The sequence below is a fragment of the Monopterus albus genome, unplaced genomic scaffold (assembly GCF_001952655.1).
Source record: "Monopterus albus unplaced genomic scaffold, M_albus_1.0 scaffold229.1, whole genome shotgun sequence".
In the NCBI taxonomy this organism is placed as follows: Eukaryota; Metazoa; Chordata; class Actinopteri; order Synbranchiformes; family Synbranchidae; genus Monopterus; species Monopterus albus.
Genome location: NW_018128109.1, coordinates 1008408 through 1020222, shown reverse-complemented (window position 1 = coordinate 1020222; position 11815 = coordinate 1008408). Strand labels below are relative to the sequence as shown.

At 40.8% G+C, this 11815-nt stretch overlaps 1 protein-coding gene across 1 annotated transcript in view; it reads left to right on the top strand.

Moving 5' to 3' along the window:
- nox4 (NADPH oxidase 4) overlaps window positions 1-11815 on the top strand; it is a 25508-nt gene that overhangs the window by 5201 nt on the left and 8492 nt on the right. Inside the window, exons 4-12 of the mRNA XM_020619946.1 lie at window positions 1051-1135; window positions 2382-2479; window positions 3535-3562; window positions 4524-4596; window positions 6448-6528; window positions 7396-7555; window positions 8735-8899; window positions 10034-10096; window positions 10742-10810. Of these exons, the coding sequence (XP_020475602.1) occupies window positions 1051-1135; window positions 2382-2479; window positions 3535-3562; window positions 4524-4596; window positions 6448-6528; window positions 7396-7555; window positions 8735-8899; window positions 10034-10096; window positions 10742-10810 (822 nt within the window). The remainder of the gene's footprint in view (window positions 1-1050; window positions 1136-2381; window positions 2480-3534; window positions 3563-4523; window positions 4597-6447; window positions 6529-7395; window positions 7556-8734; window positions 8900-10033; window positions 10097-10741; window positions 10811-11815) is intronic.

Below are 11815 nucleotides of genomic sequence, written 5' to 3'. Positions count from 1 at the left end.
GTCCACAATCTTGTCCCTGACATCCTTGGAAAGCTCTTTGGTCTTGGCCATGGTGAAGAGTTTGGAATCTGGATTGATTGATTGCTTCTGTGGACAGGTCTCTTTTATACAGGTAACGAGCTGAGAGGACTCCCAATGTCAGCTCGTTACCTGTATAAAATACACCTGGGAGCCAGAGATCTTGCTGACTGATAGGGGATCAAATACTTATTTCATTCATGAAAATGCAAATTAATGTATAACTTTTTTTTTGTAATGCATTTTTCTGGATTTTTTTTGTTATTGTTGTGTCTCTCACTGTTCACATAAACCTACCATTGAAATTGTAGACTGATCATTTCTTTGTTAGTGGGCAAACTTACAAAATCAGCTGGGGTTCAAATAATTTTTTCCCTGACTGTATCTGAATAAAGCCCCAGGTTGCATAGCCGGCAAAGTGTTACCTGGTCAGAGTTAGTCAAATAGCTGCCTACATTCTACAAGTCAGAACTGAAGTGGTCAAATAACTAGTAATGGCACAGTCAAGATGAGGACAGTGCTCCAGCAAAACACACAACGTTTTCTCAATTTCACTGCTTTGTTCTTGCTAATGCAGCTCCTGCTCTTCATTCACTATATAGCTCACCTGACTACTGTTTGTATTGTGCTCTTTCTCTCTCTTTTGGTGTTTATTTCGAGCACACAAGTAAAATTTGGGCATAAAGATAAATTTTGTACTAGCTAGCGATGTTACGTTCTTTTTATTTTGAACGGGTACAGAGAAGATGCGCTGAATGGTTGCAAATTGGGCTGACATGGAAATCAAAGGACTATTCACCCTCCTCACAGAGGAATAACGGTGCGTCTGCCTCACATGATGTTGGATATCGCATGAATGTTGTGGCCGTACCCGGCTAGATCCTGCTATGTTTGAACAAAGTCTTGCTGTGAGCTTCACACACAGCAGCTCTATGTCTGAATGCCAGAAAAGCAACTGCTACATGGCTACGTGTAGCCCACAAATTCCCAGGTATCCTGTCTGAAAGGGGCTATACACACACACTTCTGCAGGTATCGGGCAGAAAGACACGCAGACTGCTGGACAAGAGCAAGACCTTTCATGTGGCCTGTGGTGTTGCCATTTGCGTCTTCTCTGGTAAAAACCGGTGCCTATCATTACAGCTCCCATGTCTTTGTGCAGCACTGTGTGTGTGGGTGTGTGTCAGCATGTGTCAGGGTGAAGTATGGATAAATGGACCCAGACTGGCTCAGTATTCCTGGGGGAAAGACTGTGACGTGCCTCCAGCTGGTCATGTATGTTTTAGCTGTCTAGTTTTGTGTGTCTGTGTGGTTGTTCTTGTGAGCCTCTTCTCATGACATCATACGAGTTTCTTGCAGCTGCGTCTCTGCCGCGTCTCCTGTTTCCTAACTTCAACCTCTTAGTCATCCATAGTGGGGGTTTTTGGATCATATCTGTGTTTTGTGTCTCATGAACACAGATGAACTGCAATAAAATCAGCCACTTGTAACCATGTGTTGTGTGCTCGTTCTCAGCTGTGATCCAGGCATCGTTTAGAGGTCCTGCTCTGTTGTAAGGATCTGTTGACTGGTAACATTATGTTGGTGGCTGATGGGAAGGTAACATGCAGTGTAGTCTGTATGCAGATGTTATTTTATATCCATCATTATAAAATGCTTTGCTTACAAGTCTTTGAATTTGGCTTGGGACCATTGAATTTAAATGTCGATTAACATAAAGCATATCTGCTTTAAGGGTGAATTCATTAAGACTTTACACACTGCTAAACAAGTGAAACAAAAGAATAGCATCTCTTCTTTGCTGTTACATCATGAGTCCGCTTCAGCCTTCTGTCATCATTATCATTCACCTCTCTACTTGTCAACACTGCATGCGCGCACACACACACACACACACACATCTTCTCTTTAGTTGAAATTCTCATGCTCTAATAACAGAGTGCCGAAGTTCTGAGACAACAAATGACAGCGAAGACAGAGAGGCAGCAGGGGTGAGAGAGAGACATAGACTGAGAGAAGAAAGAGGGAGGTGGGGGTAGTCTGGCGGGACGCAGTTGGGGTGAGAAAGGATGTGGGGTTGTGTCACTTTTTAATTCCATCAGCTGTTGAAAGGTTGCATGGTTATTCTATGATGTCAGGGAGGGGTGTGTGGGTGTGTGTGTCAGTGAGTCATGAGGATGTTTTGCTGACTTTCTGCTGATTAGACAAACATGTTTGTTAATTCATTTTGATCTTTATAATTAAGTGTGTGTCTGTTTGGGGCACAGATGTTCTGTATGTCTGCTGCTGTCTATGCACAAAAATGTGTTTTAGTTTTCAGGTTTTTTTTTGTTAAACTTTCAGTTTTCTTTCTTCTTGTGTAGTCATACATGTGTCTGCCCACCTGGTGAATGTTGTCAACTTCAGCGTTAACTACTCAGACGACTTCCCAGCACTCAATCTGGCTCGCTACAGAGGAGAGGTGAGACACAATAACTCACATTTTTGTACTAAAAGGTGCATTAAACAAGATTTTACATGCCTGGTAAGTCAAGTGAAAATGGGACAGGACGTGGCGTCTCTCCACTTTTCTACCCCCTGCGTGACATTTGGCCACCACCAGTTTGTTATTCCAGATCCTCTACCCTGTGTTTGTATATTAGCCCCACCTGCCACCTAGCAAAGGTTATAATAACCATCTTTTGAACAGTGAGTAGTCATTTCAAACACCCATGGAGGAGCTCTCAGTAGCTAAAAGCCCAAAACAGTGGCTACCAGAGCAAAGAGATAACACAGTGAAAGCGGGACAAAGAAAGAGCAACGTGTTAAAAACAGCCAAAGGACTCGAATTTGATTCAGATGTGATATTCTTTCTTCTGGATGCATTAGAGTCTAAAGCTAACATGTCTGTTTTGGTAACATTAGCAACCTAACTTGGTCATAATTTTACCTTTGTCTTGAATAATGTGATTTGAGCTTTGTGTAATGTTAGTGCTGTGTGTGACATTAGTAGTTACCGGGGTGTTTAACTGGACTGTCAGATTTGCTCAGCTAACACTAGCTTCAGGCTGGAAGTTGCATTCTGTTAACAGTCTGTGGCAGCCAGACAACTGTAGTTTACATCATCGCTACTAAACAGGACATGATGGGAGGGGCATAGAGCAGCTGGATGTAGCTTATGGTGTGAGTTTGAATCTCAGCAGACCCTCTAGTGGCTGAAAAGAAATGAGGTAGAATACCTTTGATGGCTGTGGGGCCTGTCTTTAACCCATAGCCATCACAGTTATATGTCTAACACACTTTTCTTAACCTAAGCCAAAATTTAAGTCTAACTTTAACTGTAAAACCAAGCCTTAATCCTTAGTGGCTCTTTGAAAAAGTGAAAAAAATCTGTACACTTTCCAAATATCTCCTTACCTTCAAACAGTGTATCCAACCATATGTTATCGAGAGCCATGAACTTACCTGATAAAGTGACACAACAATAGATGTAGGAGATCACACACATTATTTATTTATTTTGTCTTTCCTTCCCAGGACCCCAAGCTGATCATTTTGACAACAAGTAAGATGGACTTCTCTTTCTCATAAAGTATTGCATATAGACAAGTGTGTGTATGCTGGTATGAATATGCTTGAAGGAGGTAAATGCAATGGATTAGAGTGACTTTTTCCAAGAAAGCAGGAAGTCATGCTGTGTCTCTCTGTGTCTTTTAAATGTCTTCTTGTTTTTCAGATTTTAGTAGGTAAAATAAGTCCAACTAGTACAAATAGTTTTTGAAGTACAGTTATGTAGGAATTGTTAGGTAATTTCTTAGTTAGATAGATAGTGATTAGAGATCTGTTGTATTAGAAAATGTTAGTGTAGCCAGGATGTCTTGCTCAGGCTGTTAAATGCTCAGTTCATTGTCATGAGTTCTGCAGGCTGCATCTAGGCCAAGGTCACTAGATTGAAGAGTCTGCAGGCAGGATGAATATTGCTAGTAGCATGATATGTTCAGCCGTAATCTTAATCATAATATCTTCCGAGGCTTACTGTTCGGACATGTCCCTGAATGTCCTGTATGTTTTTAGATACACACCACTAATCAACAGCCACACACTTTAATTTTCTCCATGTTTTGACTACTGCTCTGGTCAGCTGCCAAGCTGGCATATCAGGTGACGTCACGGTTTGACGTTGCCTGTGTAGGATGGGGCTAGCCAAACCAAGTGATTAAATTGTATAGGCTATTAGGTTCGGGGTCTTTCATCTTCCGGGCTGCCTGCGCGCAGTACTGGAGGTGGAAGATGCCTGGACGTGTGATGTTAATTTTGCCTGTGATCCTTTGAATAAACCAGCACAGTTATATTTTTTATATATCCAAGTGGTCTGCGTTGTCTCTCAGAGTTCCTGGTTGAAAGAACTGGGTAATATCTTACAGAATGTAAACCTGTAGGTCTAACTCTCCCTTTGATAAGGAGTACATGTATGCATCCTCAGATGTTAACTGCTGACTTTGTCTCCGCTCTCTCTTTCTCTTTAGTCCCAGGAGTCACAGGCGTCTTGTTGGTTCTTATCCTCTTCCTAATGTTCACATCCTCCTCCTACTGCATACGGTGAGTCAACGAAACCACCATCCCCCACCATAATTTTGTACATTGTTACCTTTTACATGTTTGTTGTGTGTTGTGTCCATTGACACAATGGACATGGCGTCATTGCTTCCTTCCAATATACAAAAGTGAAGCCAAAATATTGTGAATATGGCAGCTGCCATCTTGTTTTTTTGCAAGCAGATTCTGCACAATAGCGACCGGAAGTGGAGTGACAGCAACAGGCCACCAATCAAAGCTGTCAAATCAACCAAAAGACACTTCTTTTTATATTGTTAAATAACTTATTAAAACTAACTGTCCAGAAAAATGACCACTTGTACACACATCAGCAAGGTAATATCTACCAAAAATGATAATTTGTACTTTGGGTTTTTCATTTGGCTTTTGTCCGTTATCATGGAGGAAGCAGGATTTATGACCTATACTGCACCTGGCCACCAGGGGGTGATCAAGCCGTTGATCAAGGTGGCTTCTGGGAGCTGTCAGCCTGTCCATCGTTTTTACCGTCGATGGTTGCATCATGGATGTATTAAGAGAGGTGGACACAGTTTGACACAGGCTGTGTGCAGTAATATTTTATCCATAGTCAAGCATTATTAAGATGGGCCTGTAAAACATTTGACAGGACACCTGCTGACAGGGTTAATAAACATCCAGTTCTCTTAGTGCAACCATTGTTTTTGTGCCTACGTACAGTGCATGTCTCTCTACCTTTATCTCTGTACATTTCTGTCAGAGTTTATGGCTCATCTCATTTGTGTGTGAGAAGAAGAGGCCAAACAGAGATATGCTAACAGAGGTCTGGTACAGAGCAAAGTAAGTCAGTGTTCCACTCTCAGCTCTGTTGTTACTCAGGTTATAGTGGGTCACCGATTCTGCATGTGTATAATTTATGCAGGTGTGAGGCTTGAAGTGTGTGTGTGTGTGTGGATAAGCAGCTCTTCCATATCGCTAAAGGCTTTAGATAAGATTTTGGGTAAGAGGTTGGAAGATGACTGCAGCACACCAGAGGAATACCAAGATCATGAGTTACAGCGATCAGGATATATTAACACACATTAATATGCACAAGGTGTGTCAGCGACCCGTGGCAGACAGTAGACAAACTTGATTAGGTTATTTTCCACTGTTTAAGCATATAGCATAAACTTTATTGCAAAGTATTATCAAAAATACAAGGAATTTGAGCCTTCAGGTGAGCTTATTAACTGCACATAGTAACTCAACACTCCATAAATACAGTAATCATTTAAAAAGGTATAGATACTGATGAAAAGTACTGTAATTCACAGATTATGTGTACAGTTTAAAAAAAGTGAAAACTTATATATTCCACATTTAAGACAAGGGAATTTTAGCATATTTCTTTTGCATACTGCATTCCCCCCCCCCAAAAAAAATATAAAACTCCTCAACCTTTGTAACTTGACAGTAAATCCCCTGTCAATGGTAAACACACATTGTTTGATATAAATTAAACCCTGCTGCTTTGTCCTTGTGGTGTTCCTCCACAGAAACTACTTCCTGAAAACAAATATGAAGGAATTTGCAGTTAAAGAGGAAAACAGGGGTTTGATGATCATTGTTTACTGGGTTTATGAGGGGGGTTGTTAGTGTTATTGCCTTTTAACTACTTACCTCTGATGTTCTGCTTCCTCAGGCTCTGAGTCAGGGTCTGCACATCTGCTCCTGAACAAGCTCTTTCTTCTATTGTTGTCCCTACTCTTTTTGTTTTTCTCATTCTCATGTTTCCTTGGTTGTTAGCCCTCATTTATTTTATCTTGTTTTTCATGTAGAAGCAGTGCTTACTTTGAAACTAATCAAGTATGTTGTCATTTGGATTTTTTTCAGGGTGTCAAACTATGAGATTTTCTGGTACACACACAACCTCTTCATTGTCTTCTACATCATCCTTATGGTGCACATGGTTGGGTACGTCTCATGACACTGTACTTAATCTACATCTGGGTGTGTGTGGGTGTTTATGTGAGGTTACCTTTGCTGGAGTCACTGAGTTTTTCTCTATTATTGGTACAGTTTGTCTTCATCTTAATCACGAACTCTAGAATGAGACTTATAATGGCAGTGAGCACAGCTGGACACATCTGCAACTTAAACCTCACTTAAAACCAGAATGCTTTTCTCAGCTTTTCCTCTTACTTAATAGTTACACATCCTCTTGTACACAGTTTTCAGTTCAAGAAATCAGAAAATATTTTACTGACTTCATTCAACATAATTTTTGACATATTCAGAACAAAAATATATTGTCACAAAATGTCACTTTATTTTTTGTTATAACAAAGGTTTTCACGTGACCTCAGAGTTACTTCGCTGTCAGTCGACTGTAGTACAAAGGATTGCTTTTACTCATGGAAAGGCTGCTGACTGTATGTAGGCCCCTTGTGGCCAACGTGTGTGGTTGCGCTGTTGAGTATTTTGAGCACACGCAGCTAGGAAAAGCTGTGTCATTGCAAATGCCAGCAGCAGGTATTCATGCTCAAGCAATTACATTATGAAAGTCTATTATGGGAATATTGCTTTTATGGCATTATGGGGAAATGAAGTTGCCCCTTGTTGGAGGTTGTGCTCTCTGAATGCTGTCTAGTTATGCATTAGTTTTTTCCTGTAATTTTTCTATCAGAAGGTCTGAATGTGACTGTTGGATAAAACAACAATTTACTGTATGTGTATAGATGTGCCTTTATGGTCTTTTTCAATAGCCAAACCACAGCAATTTTAAAATGGCGCTAAAATAACCAAACTAACATCACCTTCATTCTTTTTTTCCACCACCAGTGGAGCTCTGAAGTATCAGACCAACATAGAGGCCCACCCTCCTGGCTGCCTTCAGGCCAATCAGAGCAGCACAGAGCAGCAGGGTGAAGAATTGGAGCATAGGAAAGATGAAGAACAGAGGTGCAGAGAGGATGCTCACTTCCAGCCACACTACCCCCAGGTCTGTGTTTGTGTGTGGGCAGGGCAAGCCTGTTAAGTTCATCTTTCCAATAAAATTTGTGTGTGTGTTTCAGCTACAGGAAGTGTTCATTGCTGTAAATGTGTGTCTGTGTTGTAGTGGTTGTGTTAATTGTTGTAAATGTGTGCTGACTATTTAAGAAGTGCTGGTTATGTTTCTTAGAGGTGTGGAGCGGTTTTGGAGGGGCCGACATCCTCTTTATACATCAAGGCCTGTTTCTTTGTTCCTGCATATGTGATTAGGTGTTAGCACATGTTCGTTAGGCAGCAACAAGGTTCCATAAAATCCTCCTTAAACCTGATTGTGCTCCCTCGGCTTTACTGAAGCTGTGAGCAATTTGTCTGCTACAGAAAGAAACAGACCTACCACCCACCGTGATAGACACTTGTGTTCTCGTGGATATACAGTACGCTCTTTGGCTGGGTTTGAGTCTGAGCTCTCTTTCTATTGTAATGGAAACAAGTTGGGAGAATTAAAAGTCTTAATAGACAACAACTGATACAGGCAAAGATTCCCAGAGCTTCCAACACTAATGCTCCATTGTGTCATGTTGTGTGTAATTATGATCAACCTAGTTGTGAAAAACTAAAAAATGGCAACAAAGCATTTACATATTAATACAATCCAAATGAATACTATCTGTTTGCAAATAGGTAACACTGAAAATGGCAAATCCATCTATCCATTATCTATACTGCATATTCCTGCATAGGGTGGTGGGGGGGTGACCCTGGGCGAGAGGCGGGGTACACCCCTGACAGGTCGCCAGTCTCAGGGGTAACCATCTTGGACTAATGTGTGAATAAATAGAGGGTTTCCCTTCCAAAATGTTGTGAACGTGGCATAATCTCCAGCTAGCTAAAGCATGTTGGCAATTGCTTACAAGTTAATGTGCCTTATTTCTTCATTTGTGTCTTTGAGCTCCAACAGTAGAGGCGTGTTCACATTATCACAGAAAAACAGCTTTTGTTCACGCCTCTCTATTGTTGTGTATGTTGTGCACTGCACTAACTCTGCAATGCAGAGCAGGGGTCAGTTGTGCTGACCTTTGCGGGCACAGTCAATTGCTTGAACTGATGAAAAACTAATTAGCCGTGTCCGTGTTTCTTAATTTCCCAAACTGTACAGTAACAAGTGTGTTGTGTCTCTGTGTGTATTTAGACATGGCTTTGGGTGTCCGGTCCTCTCTGTCTGTACTGTGCCGACCGTTTCTACCGTTACATCCAAAGCAGTGACCCAGTTACCATAGTGACAGTCATCAGACACCCCTGTGATGTCATTGAGTTGCGCATGTTAAAGAAGAACTTCAAAGCTCGTCCTGGACAGGTGAGAAGATACAACATGGATTTTGTCTTGTTATATCTTAGTTGTACTTTACTGTACTTTTTATTTAATCATATACTTATTTAATCATTTTTGGGAAGAATATATCCTCAGTCAGAGCTGGGGGGACTAGAGTCACATGACTTGACTCGAATCACACTTAAGTATCATTTTTGAGGATTTGAGACTTTCTTGACTAAGGGGCTCTTCACTTATTGTGCCTAAAAATGTGCGGAAAGTGCCAGCTGTACTGCTTTCTCCTTTCCAAAGCGCTCAGCTAGGAAGTTGTAGGATATAAATGGATTTCTAGCACAGAAAATCCCTTGCAGTAGCTCTGCCACTAGATTTATTTGTGGACCAGAGGGTGGAAAAACGCCATGTTTGGGTGCACCCCAACCTTCGAGCACAAGGAAAACAGTCCTCCATCTTGGCTGAGCTTTGACCCGGATGTAGTACAGAAAGAGTGAAGCTGATTGGTTGGTTCTTGTTGCTTGACCTGCGCTATGCTTGCTGTGTTCTGAAAAGTTGAGATTTTTTTTTTATATTGCTTTAGCGTAGACACGCATTGAGAAACAGGCGTGTCACAAGCGTCGTGACAGCATAGCTCTCTATTGTGAGCGCACTTGTTGTGCGTCTCCATTTAAAATAATGAATCTGAGTGTCCAAAAGATGTGATATGTGAATGGCCCCTTACAGTGGTAAAAGCCTCAACTTGACTTTGACTTGACATTCATGAATTGAACCTTAAACTTGAGACAGAAGACTCAAAATGTTTTCACTTTTTTCTAGATAAGTTAGAAGTTAAGTTTTAGAAGTTGTGTTTTGTTTTTGAAACACAAATAGGTGATTTCCAGTGCAATGTGTGCAAACCTGGCAACCTACCAGAACTCAGCAAACCAGCAGAGATCATGTGTGACTTAGTCCCACCTCTGCCCTCAGTCGACTGATGTATTAGACTGGGTTAGTTTAAGCTAGGTGTACCTAATAAACTGCCAACTGAGCAAACAGTAAATCCACTGTTGTAAATATTATTTGTTTCTTCATTTGTTAAAAGGTTCATTTGTTTCCTTCCCTACTTCCTGTCTCTCATCTGTCATCCTGCTGCCTCTCATCTCATCCTGTCCTCCCTTTTCTCAGTATATTGTTCTTAACTGTCCAGGTGTCTCTTCATTTGAGAACCATCCCTTCACACTAACAACGGTAAGACGTTATGAAACTCTCCACCTCTCTCACATTCCTCCCTCATGACACAATGCAAACACACACATCTATACACACACCTACAGTGCACATATGGTTTTGCACTTTCTTAAACTTTCTTTCCTCCCAGCAAAGAAAATAAAGCTCTTTGTCTTAATAACCCGCCCCTTCTAATTCTAACAGCCGGCACTTGATTGACAGCTGAGTTGTCCACTCATAGCTGTTTCACACTGTGTGTTGATGACTTTAGATTTAGTCCAGATTGTATGAGACCAAAGCAGAAGATACATAAACAGCCTTCTGTTTAGAAAGCATTCAGGGATCGACGCACAGACACAGACACACTGAGTGCATGCCTGTGCCTGGCGTGTTAAGAATCTCTGAGGAGGAGGGCAGAGAATCACACTGACAGAGAGCAGACAGACCCCTAAGGCGAGTAACACTGTGTGCCAACACTGTCCGTGCCTGTGTGTGTGCATTGTAAAATTTAATGAAGAAGAGTTGTAGCTGCACACTGTATACTGTAAGTGCCTTGTATGTGCATGTCTGTGTTTGTTCTTGGTCTGTACTTTCCAGAAACCGAGAGTGTGTGCAGTGTGTTCATGTGTGTGCGTTTCATTGTGACTCACTGTCTGCTCTCCTCAGTGTCCCACAGAGAACAAGGGAACTTTTGGCATCCATCTCAGAGTCGTGGGAGACTGGACTAGTGAGTTCACACGCACACACACAACCATGTGCAGAAACAGACAGACAAACAGACGCACACTTATCAAAGTTGACAGGATGTAAGTCATTTTGTTTGGTCCTCCTCTTTTCTGTCTCTCCTCTCTGGGGACAGTGCATTTCTGAAAAACTACATTTTTGTGTGTCTGTGTGTACTGCTCTCTGTATCGCTGTTTTCTTGGGCATGTGTTATTTCAGTTAAACTAAGGAGTAGAGCTAGATTTTGATATTGATTCCTCGATTCAATTCATGATGAATATTTTACAGTAGATAAATTCCAATGCTGCATAAAGTTCTGCTCAGAATGTTGAGAACTTTTTCATTTCTACATTCAACAAGTTGTTGCTTGAGTATAAAACAATGTGAATTTAACATTATAGACTAAATTTCAAACACATTTCCAGGCTTTAATGCTGTGACCAATACACACTTTCCCATTGAATTGAATGGGAAAGTGTGTCAAAGCTCTTGACTGGTTGTGTATGTACTAAACATTTGCGTAGGAATAATGAACCCTGCATCACAAACAAGAGCATTGTCACTGTGCATAATTGAAACGATAAATACTATAGATTTGATTTGATTTATTCATTCAAGCATGTAAAACAGTTGATATGTCAACACATGTAATTTCACACATATCCAACAATAATAATCCAATATCAATTTGCTTGTACCTAGTACATGCTTGAACGGAGTAGGAAGAAGTTAGACTTATCTAGTCCTACCCCATGACATAATTTTACAACTTTTAAGTCCTAAGCAATATCTCTACATACATAATTATCTTCTACACCACACAAGTAATATACTACAGAATTATTACAGAGTGTTAACATTCTACATAATTACATTCATAGATAATTATCTTCTACGCCACACAAGTAATATACTAAAGAATTATTACAGAGTGCTAACATTCTTAACCCACACCCACAATGTTCCATCTGATTAATCATTAAACCTGTTCTTGCATATATCTTGATTGACACATAC